This window comes from Tinamus guttatus, unplaced genomic scaffold (genome assembly GCF_059628265.1).
Source record: "Tinamus guttatus ecotype Peru unplaced genomic scaffold, ASM5962826v1 Tinamus_guttatus_pri_ptg000327l, whole genome shotgun sequence".
NCBI classification, from domain to species: Eukaryota; Metazoa; Chordata; class Aves; order Tinamiformes; family Tinamidae; genus Tinamus; species Tinamus guttatus.
Window position 1 is genome coordinate 7,703,186 of NW_028288861.1, and position 21,845 is coordinate 7,725,030.

General features: G+C 38.0%; 1 protein-coding gene across 1 annotated transcript; it reads right to left on the reverse strand.

Annotated features, from left to right (window-relative positions):
* Window positions 1-733: 733 nt before the first annotated feature.
* Window positions 734-19,951, reverse strand: SEC23A (SEC23 homolog A, COPII component). The gene is made up of 20 exons (XM_088529245.1): window positions 19,828-19,951; window positions 17,264-17,505; window positions 15,440-15,497; window positions 15,079-15,165; window positions 14,387-14,623; window positions 14,211-14,290; window positions 13,196-13,340; window positions 12,706-12,864; window positions 11,850-11,965; window positions 10,809-10,932; window positions 10,641-10,721; window positions 10,434-10,523; window positions 9,647-9,753; window positions 8,893-9,046; window positions 8,149-8,226; window positions 7,680-7,841; window positions 6,251-6,337; window positions 4,746-4,901; window positions 4,077-4,142; window positions 734-952 (listed from the first exon to the last, which is right to left on the reverse strand). The coding sequence occupies exons 2-20, from the start codon at window positions 17,482-17,484 to the stop codon at window positions 863-865; spliced, it is 2,298 nt and encodes a 765-aa protein (XP_088385371.1). The 5' UTR covers window positions 17,485-17,505; window positions 19,828-19,951; the 3' UTR covers window positions 734-862.
* Window positions 19,952-21,845: the final 1,894 nt, after the last annotated feature.

Consider the following 21,845-nt stretch of genomic DNA (forward strand, 5'->3'; position numbering starts at 1 on the left):
CAAAAAGGTAAATATGTTAAATATGTTTTTTACAAGTATACTGATAGACAAAAAGAAAAAATTAAAGTACTTCTAGTCAGTTCATTTTAGTAGTGTATGGTTTCTCTTGAGTTCAAGCTAAAAATATTCATTTTGGAACATATTCATCTTACTGTTTTTTTCTGATAAGATACTTTTGTCAAAAAATATATGTGAACTCTGAACTTTGCACAGTAGCAATTTTTGTTTGTTTTTACACTTTTTTCTATTCAAATTCTTCATGTAGGGAGTAAGAAAAATTCTGCTCCCAAAGAATCAAGTAAGGTGAAAGGGAAGAGGAAATACTTGACATTAAATAGTCCTAGAACAACCAGCACATAAACAAAAAATGATAATTTTTTTTTTTTTTTTGCTGCTTCTTTGTCCGCTTCTTGCTCAAACTGAGTAAACAATAGTCATATGGCAGCCTGGAAAACTTGGTGTCACCAAAGATTGCTTTTATTGTTCAATGTGCCTTTGTAGTGCAAAGCAGAATCAGCATCAACCATGTAAAAAGGAAGGAGAATTCGTATTTCAAAGTTGTTATAAATGTTTTCATTGCAATTACTATCACAGTAACCAAAATGACTTTTTTTTTCCTCTAATCTAATTTACTACCTGTCCTTTTTTTTTTTTTTTTTTTTTTTTGTTAAACACACTGCAGTTTACATTAAGACATTTGCTGATAACAAAAGCTTATCTTTGAAAACAACACTGCTTTAAATTTAGTCAGGCAGCTTGTGCATATCAGAGCATTCTGTCAAGAGAGACATGAAAAGGGATGAAGGAGAAAAAGATGAAATTTGGCTCCAGTTTATCTGTGCCTTTAATTCACAGCAAAAGCTCAGGCAGCACTAGAGACAGCAAGTTTCTTCAGATGATCCATAAATACTTGCAAGCTGACATCATCTGTAAGAATGGGTGCTCCAGACTCCTACAGAAGTAAAGGAAACATGGAAAATGTTTTATACTGATTGTAAAGAAAAGCATTTTTAATGTGCAGTATGTTCCATTAAATCAACACTAAGCTTAAAGATACCTTAGAAACATCATTGCTGACATTATCCGACATAAAGCAGGCTACTGTAAATTTACATACATTTTCATATACTTATATAAATTCAGGCATAAACCACCACAACATTCTTTTCACCTGTCAATGCACATTGCAGTAAATCCCAGTGCGGTGAGACAATCACACAAACCCAGAGCTTTTGCCAAATGCTGACTTAAACATTTTAAACTGAGAATAAAGTGAGTAGAACTTCCACACAGCAACTCTCATCACTATCGCATTGAAGCATGACGAAGATGAGAGAGACAGAAATATGCAAGTGACACAACCAGTAAATCACTGAAGTCCACACTTATCAAAATGGCAAATGGAAGAAAAACCCACTGAGGGCCTGATCTGAGATGGAGTGAAGGTCAACTGTTTTTTCAAGGGAAACCTCAGAAGGTTCTCCTTTACTATTTTAAAGCAAATTCCCAGCCTAAATCAAACAGCTGGTGATTTTGCAAATGTCAGATAGCAACTTTTCAAGACCTCTGAAGTAAATCTGTGATTACTTCCATTTACACATATAGAAGGAATTCCTATATTCTCAACAAACCAATCACTCCTAAGGTACAAATGAAATCAAAGCTGTCTGAGCCTTTACCAAACCTTTCAAACAGAGACAAGAAAGTCTTAATGAGGAGGCTCTAATCTAGTACTCCTTTTGAGAGCCAAAAAGAAACAGACAATGATCACGGGACAAATCCAGGAGCTCTAAGAGCTTTTGCTTCACTCTATTACACTCAACACACTACACAGCCTATGTTAGAAAAGGCCCATTAAATTGGGTCTATCAACTGTTGGTGACAGGGTGAGAATAAAGTACCTTCTACTTCCAAGTCTGTCAAGTCTGGACTCTCCTCACTTAAAAAGCTGCCAGGGAATTACAAGTAGCTTTTTTTAGGAGGGCAGATAGAACTCATCAGCTTGGATCTTAGCAAGGAAATGGAGCACATCACCCACCCTCTAGTTTATATATAGCTCTTAAACCTCAAGGAAAGGAGCCCCACACAGCCACCACTGCTCTGGTAACCCAGGGTATCTAAAGCCAACAGCTCTGCCCTCGAGGCTGACCACCATCTCCAGAGGGGCAGCTTCTCTCACTAACGCACAGGCTGCACTCTGGAGATGTGGAAGGCCTCACTGCAGTGCACAAGACTGCAGAGTATTTTATTTGCTGGAGAATAAAGCAGAAAAACAGCAAGGTCTTGCTGCACAGATCACCATAACTTTTATTTTCAGTTCAAAAATAGCTCACTAAGACCTCAAATCCCCTGGTTAAGACATACTGCTAAGTTTTAAATTGAATTAACAACAGTTTAGTGATAGCTAGTTAGGCACCTGATAAGATTTGTGCCATTGACCTCCTCTTTCATTTTAAATTGCAAATTCCTCATAGATCCCAAGACAAAAAGAGAGAAAAAAAGCTGAAAAAAACAGCAAGCTCAAATAAGTATCTTTAGAGACTGCCAATACGTGCTTCCAAAGTGAACAGAATGTGTGTGAAACTGTATGATAAAAAGTTACCATTATTTTCTGAAAATCTCTTAAATACAAGACACTTCTCTGCTGAAATAAAAAAAAAATCTATATTTATAATATTAAAAATAATAACAATAATCAGCTCATCACCTCCTGAAACATGTTTTCAGTGGTTTGCCAGTGCCCTCTCCTGGTCAGTGTGGACTAGCACTATTTTATGGAAATTCAACTTATACAAAAGTCAAAGTAACATGAAACAATCCAGGAAGCTCACAAGAAAAACATGAACAAAACCAGTTCAGTTTAAAATTCTCCCAACAGTCACATTCCTCATTTTATAATTTTTACTTGGTTAAACATGGTTAAATTTTTACTTGGTTAAACATGAGCAAACATGACTGTCACTGGAAAGGATAACTGTTTCACTTGCTTATTAGATAAGTAGAAACACATTATGAGAAATCTCAAAACTTCAAAAACGTATGTAATGTAAAAATCTATATCATGTTTGGATAAAAACAAGATGTTTCAAACTATGGGGTTTATTAGAGCGTGCCTTGCGGACCTTACCAGGACAAAGACAGACCAACAGATTGCAGGTCAAGGTATTGACTTTGGAGGAAAGTGAGCCAGGTACAAATCCCATTGACCTGACTCAGTATAAGCTGCTCAAATATTTCCACTCTGAAACTCAGCACTCGTTCCTGAAAAGATAATTTCACTGGATCTATATGAAAAGGTACCCTGATAAACCTTAGCTAACAGAAATGACTGTAATAAATTTCCTGCAAAGCTCTACTTATTAATGACTTGATTACTGTAGGCTCTTTTGCAAAATACTTGAAGAGTACAGTTGACATATAGGCCCAGAAACTGCTGCATTTGTGTGTCAGATGCAATCACACTTACATGATAAAATTAGCCTGCAATAGTGTTCACCCACAGCAGTGTTTCTTTTTCTATTATAAAAGCTGAACTTGGAAGGAGAGCATGGAACTGAGATGCAATGGTCGAAAATATAAGATGCTGCAGACTTTATTTTTCGAGCTCATATAACTTTCCTCCAAGCAATAACATTTGAAAAGCTAAATCCTCACCACAAGGGAAGAAAAAAATCCAGGAAAAAAGTATACTGGTACACTGTTCAGTTCCTGCTTAAATTTAATCTCAACATTTACTTGCTGTAATCAAAAAAAAAAAAAAAAAACTTCACTGGTCCTTGTGGAAAGTACCCTCATTCCAAAGAATTTGAATGTATCTTAAGACAGATGCCTAGATGAAAGTAGACTAACTGCGGCTTAAAGCAGCAAACTAACATTTTTTGAAGAAAAAATGAAAAGCATTCTTTTAACCTTACCTTCTGATAGAACCAGGCCAATACTGCATTTCTTTTTCAGTTTCAACATTTGACATTATTACTTATATATACACGCAATGTCCGAGTTGACTTCTCAAACAAGAGTAACAGAAAACAAAAATATTTCATGCGTGCAAGTTTCACCAGCAAATTCATACTTACCTGTCCCCATGCATACATATTGTTATGAGTCTGAGAGGGATTTACTTTCGAAAGCAGGAAACGAGCCTTAAAAAGCAAACAAACAATTAATCTTCTAAAATAAAAGCTTTTAAGCTTAGAAAAATAATAGTTGTGTACACAAAATATACCATTTCTACTATTTTCGCATAAAAGATGTGCGCAGTTGCCTATTTAGAAGATCAACCAGAGCAGCATCTCTAGAACAGTAACTTCATGGATTCCATAGTTCTAATGCACAAACATTAATAATTTTGAAAAGTAACACAGCTTTTCCTTTTTTTAAGCTCCAGAAAAACAAATGTGACTATCAGTGAAACATTGGTATAGAAGGTTTTGGGAGAGGGAAAAATAAATGAATAAATAAGCATATTTCTACTGTAGATCCAGACATTCTGACAAGGCTTTTTGGTCTGCATATCTCATAGAAGGAACCCGAGAGGCCAAGTCAACACAATTCAATCAGTGACAGGATCCACGAATTAGGCAAAGAGGAACTATAAAGTACCTGGCTGTGTCAAAGTTTAAAACTTCCAAATATTAACATACAATTCACATTTATTTTAGCAGAGAAATGCAAGTTTGCTATATAAAGTGTCTAGGTATTACTAAATATCATTCCTAGATTATATAGTACTCATTTTACCATACCTGGCTTCCTCCATGCTCTGTATCAATGTATCTGGGCATTGGGAATCTGGAATGGAGAATTTCTTGAGCATCATCTATCGGAGCTTGTAGCAAGTGATGGAAGTTCTCATATTCTGGCATGTCTTGGTAACCTGATTTACGCCACTGAGCTATGGTCTGGAGATTGGAGGAGGAAGGAAATACAGAACTGATTCATCAATTATTCTTAGTGAATAAGGAAGCTTAACAAAAAAAGAACATGCTACGGTTGATGACTTCTATAACTCTCATTCCTTTCTACCCTATAGAATGTAAGTTAATTTTCTTTTTAAAGCCTCTCTAAATGTAGGCTCTAACAGGATGCTGGCTGCTCAAGATCAACTCAATGGATGGAGCCTGAGGGAGGGTTCCCTGCTTTGGCTTATGAGCTGCTTGAAGCTGCACCTCTCATGCTTGGCCCCTCGTTCGAGCTACGCTGCAGCAGCACTTGCGCCTAACCACGTACCCCACTGCTCTGGACCCTGGCCTGCAGACTGACTTCCTGGCCTGAGCTCAGACCTGCCTCACCACTGGGCGCTTGCCTCTCTATTGCGGGGCTCCCTCCACACCTGATCCTGCCCTTGACCTGCTGACCTGAGCCCCTGGCTTGACCTCAGTCCTGCCTCCTCCGCACAGACTAGTCTAATGCCTGTACCGGTGGCTGAAGTGCTTCCATGGGGCCAGCCCTGCTCAGGTCCATGCCGTGGGGCCGGAGTAACTCCCTCGCCTGCTCACCTCCTAGCGCCTCTAACGCTAGGGAGAGAACGCCCCTGCTGCTCCCTGGCAGCACCTTACCAAGTACGGAGAATATTTTCCTACTTCGTAAACTGCTAAAGTTTAGTATTTGCTTTAAAAACTGCTGCTAGGAGGGCATGATCCAGAAGAATATTTCTCGGACTCTTAGCAGCCAATCCTTTGGGGCAGTAAAGCAGTAAACAGGAACAGCTCAATTCCTCCAGGGCAGCCGAGCAAGAGCAAGTCATAAGCATTTATATTACCAGGGAATGTCAGTCTACTCAACTGCCAGAAGCAGCTTAGTTCCTCTAGGATGGTGCAGATGAAGGGTGACTGTAACACATGGTGTTCTCCCTCTCCTATGCCCAAAGAACTAAACTGCTGCCAATCCAGAGGCCTAAAAAGTGTGTGAAAAATGGCAGCAGGAGGGAGGAGAATTGTAAAAGAGCAAATAATACTTTAAATATATTAGAAAAATTTTGGTCTAAAACAAATAATAATCTCATACTGAAGTCAACTGATCTTAAACTTACCATAAAAAAGGAACCAAAATAGCAAGTAATGCCAGGGGCCTGCGTACAGGGCATGACAGGCTATAACTGCAAATTAGGAATCCTCTCAAGCTGAACAGTACCAGCCATGCAGGTGAGGTCAAGCACTGGGGTACTTTTTAAGATCAGGGTTTTACTTACATAATAAAGTATTATTACAGAAAAAAATGGAACATTTATATAAGAAATGATTAACCTTACCTCCCCATGATAAATAAGGATTTGGAAAAAGGTGTCCATAAGAAGAATGCGATCTGGTAAAATGCTGCTACTGTCTAGAAGAACAGGCTAAAATAAAAGCAAATACATAAACGAAAGTGATCAACTGATGCAGAACTGAGCAATTAGATGGCATTACAGGTTCTTTCAATCAGTCACTGGCTTTTCAAAACTTCTAAAAATCACTTTAAAGTTCCATATTTGCTCAATTTCAAGTTATATATCTGCAACACATCCAATCTCATTCTCAAGTTATCTGGCTTGATTCTGAATGCTAATTTCACAATGATAAAAATGGATTCCATGAGCCTAGAGCTATTTCCTTACTGTGCACTTCTCCAGTCTTTCAAGGACCTCCATTTTTACCCATACAACGATATTAATTTTAATGATACTTCAATGCCTAAAGATTCCATAGTTATTCAAACATGGGATTTGGGTGGGTTTTTTTCCTTTTCTCCCCTCTCCGCCCCCTTCAGTCTTGCCCTTGCAGCTACTGTGTGTATGTGGCTGGGTCTATATTCACCTACATGTATGTTTGTGTGTGTGTGTATACATACATACACACACACACACAGATATAAATATATATAGTAATATTCAATGAGTTCTAATGTAGTATATTAACCTGCAATGTTGTAGTTTATCTTTTTAAAGATTATGACAACACTGGTGCCATATGATTTAATTGGATCAGTACCACAGGACTTATTTTGATCAATCATATTAGATACCCAAAATAATCACTACTACTACAACTGGAAAAACAAAACACTGAATTATTACTCACTCTAGACTAGCATGTCAGCTTTCCTTTTGATCAGGTGGAGCTTGATCGAGTTTCCATCACTCACACAACTTATTTATAAGCTTGTGAGCAGCACTCAAACACCTTATTACTTTAATTAAGATTTCACTTTAAAACCCCTTCTTCCCTGCCATGACATCGCGTGTTTTTTTTTTTTTTTTTTTTTTTTTTTTTTTTAATAAGAGTAAGGGTTGTAGTGCAACAAGACCCTGAGTACAATGTCAATTTTCACGGTCTCGCAGATTCCTCATTCTCTTCCATCTATCTAATTAATTTTGCAGTCTGCTGTGTTACATTTCTGTCGCACACTTCTTAGGAGATGATCTTTATTCCAGGTTTATGCAGGATGTACCATAAGGTCAAATGCAAGGTTCTGTAACAAACCTATACATTATGGTAACCACACCAAAATAAGAACAGGATCCTTTCTGGATAAGGGTATCAGGGGGAAGAGAATTGTACGATCCACTGGAAAAGGACATTTTCAAATAAAAACATGGTTTACATTCTGGTGCCACAAAAACAAGAACCAAGCATCTAGTGATTTCGACAAAGTAAAAACCAGATTCTCTTAACCTGCAATTATGTTACACGGAATGTTACCTCTGGAGGTCCATTGAAGGAGTAGGCATAGAGAATCGGCTGAACCATGATAAGTGACTGGGTTAAATCTTGACGCATAAAATGATGACGATAGTATGAGCTCTCATCTGGACTGTTGTTAAAAACTTGCAAGAAAGGAGACCTTCTCAAGTGAAACATGAACTGAAAAAGAAATATAAATATATATGTGCATAGCGAACAAGGAGAGAAAATATTTTTCACAAAAAGAAATCACTGCAAAACTTAACTTTGAGTCCTTTAACATTTCTAACTTGTGTAAGCAGCTTTCCTAGATACACAAATATATATACATAGATATCTATGTGAGGGGGAAGGAGAGCTAAAGTGGGGACTTTTCACCCTGATATCTAGTGTAAAGCATTACTTTACTTTGTGTTACAATATCTCGTAATTTATTTAAAGGGTACTTATTCTTTATCTGTTACAGACACAGCTTCCTCCTACTCACCTGTGGATAAAGTGAAAATGTTTCTGAAAATCTGAAAGAGCTTGGATCATCCTTATGATATTCTCCAAATTTCTGACACTGAAGCAAAAGAAAAATATGTCTAAATTAAGAAATACAGTATGTTGGTTACACTATTAGCTGTAAGTTTGTTTTTATAATATATGCTTATGCCTTTGTAATAAAACAGAAATCTAAGAAAGAAGACCTGACATAATTGCTTTCATTAACAAGTGGTGTTTTCTTTGCATTTCAGGCCTTATTGCTTCATTGGCTTTTTTTTCCCCTCTTTAAAAATCACCATGAAAAAGTTCCATGATTAAATATCAGACAAGTTTAAAACTAATTTTATAACTAGCTACTTACACCTGAGAAATACATTTAACATCAAACTGACTTTTGAAAAATAAGGAAAATCCATATCCTTTTTTTTTGCTTTAAAATGTTATTTACAATATCATTATAGACAGCTGAAATAAAGGGTGAACTTCTACAAGCCTCATGCTAGATTTTCTCTCAGAAGCTGGCCATGACCAAATGCTGAGAACTGAGACATTAATTAACTAAGACTACAGTGGCTTTCTACTGTTGCAAACAGAAATTCTCGGGTCGTTCTGTCTACCCACTTGTGAAAATTAGCATTCAATTCCTCTACTGCTTTAGTAACAACCACTAAAGACAAGTCACTAACAAATTATTTGTCCAGAAACAAGAAACCAATTCGACTCTTAATGTAGTCCTGCTTACCAGGCGTATAAGCTGTCTGTCCAGCCATCTCAACACATCAGGCCCTTCTTCTGTTTCTGCCCTATACACTGCCAATCTGGCCATCAGAATCGCAGCAGCTTCCTGGTCAAAGGATGCAGCAATGTTCTGGATCTGTGTCTGTGCATCTGCCCAGCTGTCAAAGAAAAACACTTGTGATTGCAACACAGTAAAAGGGAAGGGGTCCAACTTAAAAATTCCCTTCAAGAAGGAGGCAGAGAAAAGAGCATTCACAGTTTAGCAAACTCATGCTGGAATCACAAAAAAAAAAAAAAAAAAACACCAACATACTGGGGAGAGATCAACAGCTTCTTAAGCACCATACTTTCTTATGACATCCCTTATTCTGGAGATGCCTCTTATTTGTGCGCAGATGCCATGCAATCAGTGAAAATAAAATACAAGGTCACTTAAAAAAATTACATTAAAAAGGATAATTTACAAAAAATCAAATTACAGAAAACACTGCCCAGGAAACTAACTACAAAATATGCTTTCCAGACTAACTGTTTTCTTGTGCCCCTCTTCTGGGATCTAATTGCTCATTCTTTTCACATGCAAGCTGTTCTATTACTCTATCCCTTCATTAGACATCAAGAAGATTTTACTAATACAAGGAACACAAGTTAACAGAATACTCCCCCACCTGTGAAACGGCATATCTGAGAATACAAATTAAATAACAAATATGTACAATATTCATTTTCAAAAATAGATCATCACAAACAAAGCCTACTTTCTGGCAACTGTGGTCACTCTGATACGCCTCTGTCCACTAGAATGCTGGTACTGAGTCACAAATTGGATTGCACCACGTCCTCCCTGAGGAATCGGAGCATTGTGCTAAACATGGGAAGAAAAAAAAAATAAACTGAGTGGGAATCTCAAGATTTTATACTGTAATTAGAAAATATATTAAAAAATGATTAAACAATCCCTTAGCAGTAGGCAGTTCCAATTCTACACATATATTCTCCATCATTTTATTACGCTGAGTATCTTTGCTAAACAAGGCTAAAATTTGGAGACGTTACTTTCAAAGAGACTATATTGCAGCTGCTGATTTCGTTACATTCTCCTGTCCCGTTACTGACCTGTAACGGCATAAATTAATATATACCACTACAGAGTAATTATCCTGCTAGAGTAAAATGTCAGAGATTGAAAAAAATGTCTTTAAATATACTGATTACACTGTTCTCAGATATAATAACTGCATTTCATTTTAATAAGCAATAAACTGAAAAGAAAGGCTTGGACACAGATTATGAATTTATCCAAAGTTTACAGAATGTTTTAGTTCTCATTATTACATCCTTAAGAGAGAGATTAATCTACCATGAAACTGTTAAGCGTCCATCTCCTAAACTCTGACAAATGAGATTCTAAACTCTCCGACATGAGAATGGCAACATCATCTGTATCCCTGGTAATGTGCTTCAGGGAACAACACAGGCATCAACATTACACATAACATTACTACTGCACTTAGAATTTACTATGAGTTGACAAATACTTGTTACCTGATTGACCACTTCAAAGTACAGGGCAAGTGTGGTAGTGGGATTAAGTCCACAAATCTTCCACTGACAAGTACCTCCTGTTCCAATTTCCTGTGAACATATTTTAGAGAATAACTTTATAAAAGGGAGCTATGATCTTTTGTGATCTGGCCATTACACATGATTATTTTTCAAACTACTGGGTCATTTTAAGCACAGTTAACTTACATTTTCTGATACACAAGGTCCTTTAGAGTTGAGAGACACACAGGGCCCAATAGCTCCAGAAATCTTTACTTCTCTTGAAGTCTTCACATTTAAAAGAAGAACATAGATTAACATGCTACTAGCCATCCTATCCCAGTGCACTACCCCACTGCATTTTTTTATTATTACCTTTATTTCTAATGTGCCACCAAATCCCATTTTAAATTGTCCTTGCATATCTTTTGTGAATACTCTCTGAAAGGTTTGTTTGAATAAAGATGTATTGAAAGAATCTCCCATTACCATATAGCCTCTAGAAAAGAAAAGAAAAGTTAAAAAAACACTTATTATGCAGTAACTTAGCAAACCAGATTTATACAGCTTAGTTAAAACTAAAAACAGGGAGGCAGAAAATGAAGACAAATTTTTGTCTTCCTAGAAGTGACTACTCTATTTCACCATGAAAATCAATATTTCACTAGATCCTGCCCAGTTGGCATCCTCAGACCATCCTCGGTTTTATATATAACAAAATCTTACACTTACACTATATTGGACTTCTGTACTACTAATGCCTCATAATCTTGCAAAGTCAGTTAACTACTTCTAATATTCAATATTCCAAACTTATTTCAACACAACTTAATTTTGTTCAGTCCACTAGTTATATTAGGCTTAAATCTATCCTAAAAAAGTATAAACTCTTTTTACACTTAGCAATCTTCTGTAGATGTAAAACTAATAAATAAATGAGAATTTGCTTTGATCATATTAAATGAATTGATGGAAAGACAAGCTGGAGGACATACAAGATCTTCTGCAAAATATAAGAACCTGCAACAGTTGTTGAACCTGTAAACCACAGTATCTAGAAGAAGGCATAAACAAGATAGAAGGAATAACTGAGGACTTCATGCCATTTGAACAGTAAGAAAAACTGGACACAGGCTAATATTCCCACTCTGTTTACCAAAACTGAAATCTTATACGTTCACAAAAATTGAAGAAAAGTAGCATTAAATCATATTCTTATAAGCCTCAAATGGTTTAAAGAAAAAGTAAAAAGTTGATATGACAAAGCCCACAATTTGGGTGATGAATTTGCCAGAGACTGAGGAATTCTCATAACAGCATGAGCTGCCCACTATCACAGCAAACCACAGGAAAACTAAAAACAAACAAAAAACCCTGCACATTTAACGTACTACTGAAAAATAAACAGGCACATACCCAGTGTAGTTGGGACAACACTTCATCTCTAGCAGACCAGTCTGATCCAAAGCACATGCATATATGTCAATAACGTGACCATTTGTTGCAGCCCGATTAGCCAGGGCTTCAAAATGCTAAATCCAAGAAAAGAACAGTTCATAGCAACTTAGGACGCGAACTCTCTTCATCTCCGTATATTCTAAACTCCCCATTTTTTTCTAAAACACGGTCAATTTTAATTCAGATGTATTGTAATACAAGATAAAAACATTTTTTTTTCATGAAAGTAAAACAAGAACTGGAATTTTCAGCACTGGTGTTTATTTTCTGACCCACTGAGAATCTGACTCACACTAGAAAGACCAATGTGTGCTATTGAACTTTTTTTATTTTTTATTTTTATTTTTTTTTCCTGTTTAGATTCTGCATTAAGGATCAGGTCCAACTCATATGATTGAATTTGCCTCCCTAATCTCAAGTGCCTATTATTCAATTAATATGAAGTCAAAAGTTTAAGGATGACCAAATGTAGATTATTTAGGATGAAATGAACTGTGCCAAAATCCTCCCACACCTACACAGAATCTGGAGTAACTGCTTTAGCAGTAGATATAATTAGTCTAGATTTGTCTTCTAATCAGATGAATCCTCTCCTAGTAAAAATCAGGGAAACATCCCAATGAACATGAATGAGAGCTAAACAATATACTGGGATTCCTGAAGATGTGCAGCTATTCAGATAGATAAATAAAAACACACAGTTCACATCTCTTTACATGTTCCCTACTTCTAACACTACTATACATTGCCATGCAGGATGTGTAAACATTCACTCATTGGTAAGGTGCCTAAAGTATCAATTGACATATCTTACCTTGGTACCCTTTTTAACATATTTAGCATTGTCTTTTTCAATGTCATGCCATGATCTTATAGGTAACTTCAATTCATCCCCTACAACCATTCCAGGTCCTTGGGTAGCTGGTCCTCCAATGAACATCATTATACGAGCACCAGTATTAGGAAAAGTGCACTGCAGGTAAAAAGATGGATGAGACTACTAGTTTTTGCTATAAATGGAACAGAAAAAAAAATAGCTATCCTGCTATTTATCACATTGATAGGATTATAATAAGGACTGTACTTTCTCCCTCTAAAGCCCCAAATTTCTATTTATTCAAAGAATCAATCTTGTCTAATTAACATGAGTATTTAAACACCTACAAATACTGGATGAGATTCATTAGAATCACCATACAAATCAAACAGGCACTAATTAAGGGGGTTACATATTGTTTATGACAGATTTTATGTAACGAAATGAACTATTTAGATATTTATTCAACCACAGTTAAAACTATTACCTCAAGAAGCCCTACGGCTATAGAAAGGGCCACTCCAGAGGAACGCAAGGGCCTTTTCCCTTGTGGAACAGGCCAAGGATCCCGCTGCAGTTCACCCAGAAGGTCAGTAAGGTTCATATCAATTTTCTGCACAGGTTGCAAAAACCTAGAAACAAATTGATGGAATCAGTTTAGACTGGAATTTTTAAATAAACATTATACTGACTGGTCACTAGAACAAGCTGGACTGCAGTATCAAAGATTCTAGTTTGGATTCAGAGCAGAGTATCTGTCTCACCTAGAAAATGCAGTGTACCACATACACACATACTCAGCTTAAGCAGATTCGCATAGGAAAAAAAAAAAAAAAAAAAAGACTGACTTAGAAATGTAGCTACTATCCAGACAGAACCATGTCCAGCTAAAAATGGCAGATGTAAAGGTGGCACTACTAGAGTGAAAATCAAAAATCAGGACAGACATTTGAATATTTGTGCTTTCTGCTACAGGTAACCCAATAATACAAAACCAGCTATTTAGCATATAAAAGACAGACTGCAGAATCCTCTTGCCTTTTCACTGCCTGCCTTATCATTGCATCAGTTTCTTCCATATCACAATTTGATTTGGGAGAATCAAACACCACCCCACAGTCTTCAAAAGAGAGAGAGGAGAGGAGGGGAGCTACTTTCTATTTAGAGGAAAGGCAAAATGGGGCACTAACCTAACAAAGAGCAACTGAAGTAGCCCTTTACATTCTCCAGCATACCAAGACAAGCACTATTAGTTGAAAATCTGTAGTATAGCTGCATACCATTCTGTTAGAATACTTCCAAAGCAGCATTCAAATGATTTCTCTGCCACCCAGCAAGTCCTTCCTCCACTTCCCATCACAAACTGGCAGGAATAAGACCCATTAGATTCCTCGTAACTCTGTTCCCGACCAGAACACTCAAACTCAGTTGATTTTGTCATTAATCACCAAATAAATTTTTCAGTAAGGCTCTGTAGTCAAGATGTGTTTTAAGGATATTACCTGTTAGAAGGTGGTGGCTGCTGCACTTGGGAACCCCTGCCCACTTGTGAAACAGCTACTTTCGTTAGACCTAACATTTCCTGTCATAAAATAAATAAAATTTTGGTATCAAATTTGTTTACATACTGTTTAAAAGTTCATCATTTTGATTTCTTTTTGTTTATGCTGTGTTTTACCTGAAGCTGTTTCGCGGATAGGTCTTTTGTTCCCCTGAAGACATAACTTTTAGAAATTCCTTCACAGCCAAGCTCATGAACTTGCACCATTCGGCCAAAAGTAATGAGACCCACTAATGCAGTTGGTGGCAAAAGACTCAGCGACATTTGCATGGATTCCTTCAGAGCTTGCAGATCTTCATCTTCCATGCATGTGTCCACAACGTAAAGAAATATTAAAGGCATCTGAGGACCACGCTTTAAGAAACACAAATACCATTAGAGAAAAATATTTTGGGGATCAAAAACGAACAAATAAAACTAAGTGTTGTTAATTTTAGTCATATCAATAAGGTCAGTGTTTCATCTACTTGCTTCTTTCCTCCCTTTCAAGTAGTAACTAAGTAGTATCTAAGGCTAAAGCACAATAAGATCCATACCATAATGAGCTCCACACAAAAATGAAATGCTGATTATGGAAGAAGGTCTCTTTCAGAATGTCAAGAGAGTTCTAAAGCATATGCCAATTTTATTAAGCTTTTAATAAACAGTTAGTCTGTATTGCTCCAAGCAAAACTAACTGATGACCTAATCTTTCTATTAACAAGCTGATATTCACAGTGATTAACATGCAGTGAAGAAAACTGATATTAGTTCACTGGATATATGGACAGCTTACAGACAATGTTAAAGGTTTTATATAATGATTTTACCTGCACTACATATTCGATGCTAGAGAATTGAGGTAAAAGTTCAGCCGGTTGATTCATTTCAGATATGCCGGCATAAGTAGGAGGAAACTGCAAATAAAAAAAAAATAAGAAAATTAAGTATAAACAAAAGATTACAACTTCTAGAAAAGCAAATATATATATATATATATGCACAACTTTCCTCTATAGAAGATTTTAACTATAGCTGTTGTGAAAAAAATCTCAGTGCACTCTGAAGATATAGCCACACATTTACTTTCCTGCTGTCAATTTCAACTCACAAACATAATTTGGAAGACAGGTTTTATTTTTATGTCATAAAGAAGAAACTGTCTGTATTCTGAATGTTTCATTTTCTTACCTGATTTCTTTGATAACAAAAGTTGCAAGCCCAGAGTTTTGCTCGATAATCCACTTGGCTATAAAAATACAATTAGAAAAGTTAACCTAACAGGAACAAGTCATTTTACTTCATTGATTCTAGAATGTGTGACTCTTGTAAGTTTCTAAAATGTATTGACTTTCAAAAAGCTTCATCATAATATATCGTCTCTTAAATAACAATATTATAATTTCAAAATAAAGTATAGTTTCATAAGTTGATCCTAAAAGACAAACGTATCAGAATGGCCTTTACGGGCGAGAAGAACGATCTTGAAGGAAAGGAAGCAAATAATAGAGCCCAGACTCAGCACCTTTATTAGAGACTTTCTGCATGGTTTAAAGGCATTTAATTCTAACACTCCCTACTTTGCTTTTTCTCCCTTTTCTCAGCATACTTTTATTAACTGTCAAAGTCTGGGATTATTCTGAATTTACATTACACACCAATAAAACTAATATCCAACTAACAGTTATTTCTCTGTGGAAACAGCATAGTTCAATGGACAAGCCTATCTTTTTTTTTTCTTTCCTTTTTTTTTTTTTTTTTAATCAATCAGTATTCAAGTAGTAAAATAACCAGTGTGACTTGTATCCTCAGGCCATACAGGTGTCTTAAAGTCCTACTCACAGTCTTTAAGAAAGCATGCATTACATGCTTTTTCTTCCCCCATCACATCTTTTCTTGTCCACAAGGGTGAAGTTGTTAAAACACCATTACATCTTTGGATACATCCCAAGATGCTCTGCTGAAATTAAACAAACTACGCCAGTCTTAAGGGCTGCAGATTATCTGGTCTCATAGACTGGGCCACACAGGCTTCAAAAAGCCACCACTCAACCTGAGTTCAACTAATCACACTTTGCATACACAAAACAAAAAGAATATATGATTCATTGTCAGTGACATGTCTGGCCTTTTACAGATTTGTCTTTCTATAATTTTTCTTTCAGCCCTCAATAAAAATAAATATTTTTGAAAATGATATGTTTCCACTAAGTCTGACTTCCAGTATGCGCAGAACTGTGTCTGCTTAATACTGAAAGGCAATTTTACAACTGAATTGAATGCTTCTTTTCTCCCAAACATAAACAAACCGATCACTAAACTTAAAGTTAAGTGCTTCTACAGAATGTTTCTCGCAAAGTCTTATCTACTACTACTATTCATAATCCCTTTCATACACTCACCAAACTTCACTTTAAAAGTTACTCGCTTTCTTGCTCATGGTTCTGTGATTAAAGTAACATTTATAATGCTTCCTGTTTCAATCTACCTTATCCATGACTAGTTTACAATCATTTGTACTTGCATCAGCATTTTAAGTAGCTTTTTCATCCTCCCTCCTACCTCTCTCATGCATTTATCCATCTAGACTGTTTTGCTAATCAGCTAACATGCTTTGGTTCACAACTGAACTAGGGCAGGTTTATTTTACTCAGAACCAAGGCCAAATTGTTATAAAGACACAGCATAATAAATTTTGTATGAGTAATTTTCTAAAGGTGAAATTCAGAATGGTACACTGGATATGCAGTTCCAAACAAGCAACATACCTAATAGCTAATTAAAAGAAGAATGTTGAAAAGATTAAAGGTAAGCATACTATAAAGCCATGTTTTAACTGGGTATTTTGCAAATGAAAATCTGTGTGCATGAACAAACTCGAAAAAGCTGCAATATAGGGCTATAAAATCATGAACTCCTATGCAAACACACTGCATCATCTGTGTAGTTTAACTGATGGTATTTTAAAGATTGTTTGCACACTGATGATAATATAAACCAATATATTGGGTTTACCATAAGGGATTCAGAACAGCTCGACATGTGGTCCTACTGCATAGGACTGGCTCATACTGAATAGGAGGCAAGTCTGGCCGTTCCTTCAGTGGTGTGAAGAGAGCAGCCACTGGGACCACCATTCTGGTGGCTTCAAGGCGACTTGAAGGCCAAACATTCCAGCTGAATCTAACTCCATCTCTGTCTTCATTCTGCTGGATAAATTCCAGGAAGGTTGTCATGGTCAGCTTCTCTATTTCTCACTAAAAAAAAAAGCAACAAACAAACAAGTTAGCAGCATGTTGAAATGGAAATTTTAAGTATTTTCAGTATTTACTGTAACTTTAAAAAAAAAATAGTCACACATTCAAATGCTCTGAGTTACAGCTGATACACAGTGACTGACATTTCTAAAACCTAAAATTCAAAGCAAAGAATTCCAAAGGGGGGAGGGGGGGAAAAAAAAAAAAAAAAAAAAAAAACACCCTCCCAGGATACAGCAACATCTTCAAAATAGTAAGTACTTGGCACATTACAAAATAAATACATAATCTCAAAACAGTTCTGACTTATTCTTTATTTAAGTAACTAACTCAGGAACATATACCTAAATCAGTAACTCTGCAGTAGGTTTGATAAGAAAATATACAGCATGTCAACACACTATTAAAAAATAATAAAAAAAATTTAAAAGACCTGTTTACCAACTGCCCATTTGGAGCAAAGCTCCACTTTATCATTTTAACTAGCAGAGTTACAAGGCGATCAGGTTGAACAGAACCATTTGTCAAGAAATAAGTCTAGAAATAAAAATGAACAGAATCGAAGGGAAGAAAATATCCAGAAAGCAATATAGAGGGATTAGAGGCAAAAAAAAAAAAAGCAGTCCGTTAAAAAAAGGAAAAGACAGGCCACTCCCTAAAAAAGATGAAAATTTATGAGTTTCTCTCCTAACTCATCAAAATTCTTCGCTGTACTATGCAAAAGGTAAAGGAATTTTATCCATAAAAAATGAATTATTCATACAATGATTTCTAAGAGGAAAAGATCTTAGTTAAAGCACAGACACAATTGAATAATTAAATCTTTTTTAAAATTATCTCCTGAGGAGAGAGAAATTGGAGCTTAAGGCCATTTCAGCCTTTCCACAGGCATCTGCTACAAAGTCCATCAACTCCATCATTTTATAAGACTTACATAAGACTACAAAACTAAACCAAAACACTGTCAAATGAACACTCACTTTCTGCACCTAGACCTTAAAGTCTTTTCATTTTTCTCCAGCTATGTTTGAAACAGTTTAATGTAGACCTTCATTTTATTGCTTGGTTACTACTCCACAGAGGGCAATGTACAAATTCCAAAGTGCAGTGACTAATAAAAGCAAAAAAAATTGCTGGATTTTATGAATTAGAAATTGTTACTTTCTAGTACAGCATGTATTTTCTATTCAGGAGGCAGAGCCTACTAGTTACCAAGTTTTCCTCTATCTTTTCTTATACCCCTTTCTTCCTTTCCAGTAAGTCGGTGAAGTTCACGTATTTCACCTTACATCACATGTAAAACTCATGGGTCGAGAGGCTCTATCCAGCTTTGGCAGCGTTACTGTAGTTGTCCATGCACATTTTCTGGGGTGGGTGCGGGAATTGCATTCAACCAGAACCACGAGGCCCTCGTGATCTACAGGTCACATGCCAAAAAGATTTAAACTCCTAAGAGCCACAAAATACAGGCTGCTTACCCCAGAAAACCACAGAGAGGAGACATACAGAATAGTCAGTATTAGCGCTGCGCTAGCTCTGCTGCCCCTTGGATAACACGATGATGAGGGACACTCAGCACCCCCTCCCGCTATTAAGGGCTGCGTTTACCTCCCATCCTGTTCCCTGACAGTCCCGATAGACATCATGCTCAAGGAGCTGCCAGCACAGAGAGACACGGATTCACTGTACCTAACCATGAAAACTTGATTCGCAGGAATATAACAATACTCATTACCGGGTGAAAAGGTGCAGTTAAGACATTCTAGCCAGAATACACACCAAATACGTTTGACATGCTGTGTCTACAGTGCAGAAAGGGCACAATGTAAAGTCTAATTTACAGTTATCCACCCAAGCTGAGCCACCCCCCAAGCCAACTCGCAGTTTTGCTAATTAAGGGTTTTTAGAAGTAAGTATACGCAAGAGCCCACCTAAATTAAAACCAAAAGGAAGAGCAGAGGCACCAGGGCCTGCCTGATCACAGGTCTGCACAGCCTCACGGGCAAGGCGAGCACGGCGCTCACCTCAGGCCTCGGCAGAGCAGGGCAGGTACACCGGGTGCAGCCACTTCCCTGCAGCAGCAAACAGACCAGACTCGGCCCAGCAGAAGTCACCCGGGCTCCAGCGAGCACATGCGGGACCCCGCGGCCCCCCGCTCGAGCCCGTCCGCTCCCCGCGGCCCCCCGCAGCCGCCCCTGCAGGCCCCGAGGGGCCGCGGCGGGGCAGAAGGGAGCCGAAGGGAGCCGCGCCGCCCGCCCGCGGGGCTCCGCTCCCCGCCGCGCGGCCCCGGCCCGCTGCGGGCTCCCCACGCCGCCCGCTCACCGCGCCGAGCCGCCTGCCGCCGAGCCGCCGCCCGCCTCGCGCCGCCGCCCCGGCGCTGCCGACGCATCCAACATGGCTGACCGGAGAGTCCGCGCCACGTCAAGGGGCAGAGAGCGGCGGGCCGGGGGCGGGCGGAGCCGCCGCCACGTCCCCGTGCCCGGCCCCTCGGTGCGGAGCGGAGCGGAGCGGCGGGGGCTTTCCTCGCCTCGCGGCCCCGGGCCCCGCACCGCGGCCCCGAGCGAGCCGCCATTTGCCCTCCCGCGCCCATACTTCTACTGCCTGCCTTGCCGGGCTGCGCGCGACTTCTCCTTTTTATATTTTCTCTCTCTTTTTTTTTTTTTTTCCTCACCACGTGCCCTGTTAGATTTCAGATTTTTCAGTGTTCATCTTGATCTAAGAGCGTTTGGAGAATAACGTTCCCCGACCGCTAGAGGGAGCGGTGCCTGCCCCGCCTCTGCACGCGCGCAGTCCCGCCGCGCTGCCCCTATCCCTGAGGGAAGGGCGCTGGATGCCGGGATACTGCGCGTCCCGAGCCTCCAGGAATCCCCTCTGCACGCACCGCTGTTATCATCATCATCATATTTGTTGGAGTCTATTTCAGATAAATCCTCGTGACCAAGAAAGCCAAAACAGTGCCTTGGGAGTCCTCCAATTTGCCTTCCAGCACATGTTCTTAAAGCAACTTTTTATTCTGGAAGACTGTTCACATATTGCTTCAGACTTCACAAGAAAGAAATAGTCAACACGTACTCCTGGTGTTTTTTTAACCTGATGCCACACATTTTTTTTTCCACATATTTAGAAACACTTAAAAATGTAATGCATGTTTATTTACTGTCTGCATGGCAACTTCCACCTATCCCTAACTGGAGTTTTATTCAGCTTTTGGTTAGAGTGATTTTTTTTTTCCCTCTCTTTTTTTCTTCTAAGTCAAGTTAGGTGATACACTTAGATTTGGAGGCACTTGAGAATTAAACAAGCCAGGCACAAAAAGCTAAAACAAAACATTAACCTCTGTCTTTTGTGATAAGTCTTACTGCAACAGGTCTAGACAGGGCAGAGGAGTGGGAAACAGTCTCTGGTCTATTATGTCCTTCACTGCAACTCTGAAAATATGCAGTTACCACTAGCCAAACATAAATGACCAAATTATCTTAAGGCTCATGTGAGAGATGTTGAATATGATTATGACAGAATTTCTGTGCCTTACTATCTCCAGTATTGTTTGCCCCTCCTCTTTAAGGGCTAAGAATATAAGCATATAAACAAAAGTATGTTTAAAGGGAAATATTTAAAAACTTCTGTTCTCTCGCTGCCAGCTGTGGGAGTACTGCTGGAGGCTGTCAAGGACATGCAGCCTGCTCAGTTTGTGATAAAGGGTGGACTTCAAGCAAATGCTCAGCAAGCAGTTCAGCATTATAATTTCAAAAGCACTCAATGAGAAGCAAGTTCCAAAACCAGAATTGCAACATGACCTCTATAGACAACATGAGGAAAAAAGCTTAAAAGGCAAGAAGGAAAACCTGGAAAGCTTCGTATTCCATAAGTTCCATAAAAATAAAAGGCATATGGTATTTTTTTTAAATCAGTCATTAACAGAATTAAATTTCATAACTACTCGATCCAGTTTCCTAAACTTTCTTTAAGAAATATCATGGAGATGCTCTGTTGGTCCATACCACAGAGAAAAGCAATGGGTAACAGAAAAATAGAACAGAAAATGGGGCCCTTACAGAATAGGTACTGATTACAAGAAAATATTATTTCCTCTTATCTCCCAAAATTACAAAGCATAGTAATAGCATTTTATTTTCTTACTAAAGGGTTTTTACCTTAAGTCAAAAATGCACATCCATTGACAGCAGCTCACCTTTCCTTTGGAAAAGTACTTTTCCATGATGATGAGGCAGTCAAGAAGCAGGAAGAATATTTCTTTTATCTTCCAGTTTCTTCTTCTTTTTTTCCTCCACTGAGTCCATTTTGACAGATACCACATCAGCACTGTTGGTCAGACTTGT

Coding starts and splice junctions, on each gene's coding strand:
- SEC23A (XM_088529245.1), bottom strand. CDS start 17,484: ATGACAACCTTCCTGGAATTTATCCAGCAGAATGAAGACAGAGATGGA. Junction 4,902..6,250: donor TCCTTATTTATCATGGGGAG/GTAAGGTTAATC, acceptor TCCAATCTCCAG/ACCATAGCTCAGTGGCGTAA. Junction 953..4,076: donor ATATGTATGCATGGGGACAG/GTAAGTATGAAT, acceptor TTACTTCTGTAG/GAGTCTGGAGCACCCATTCT.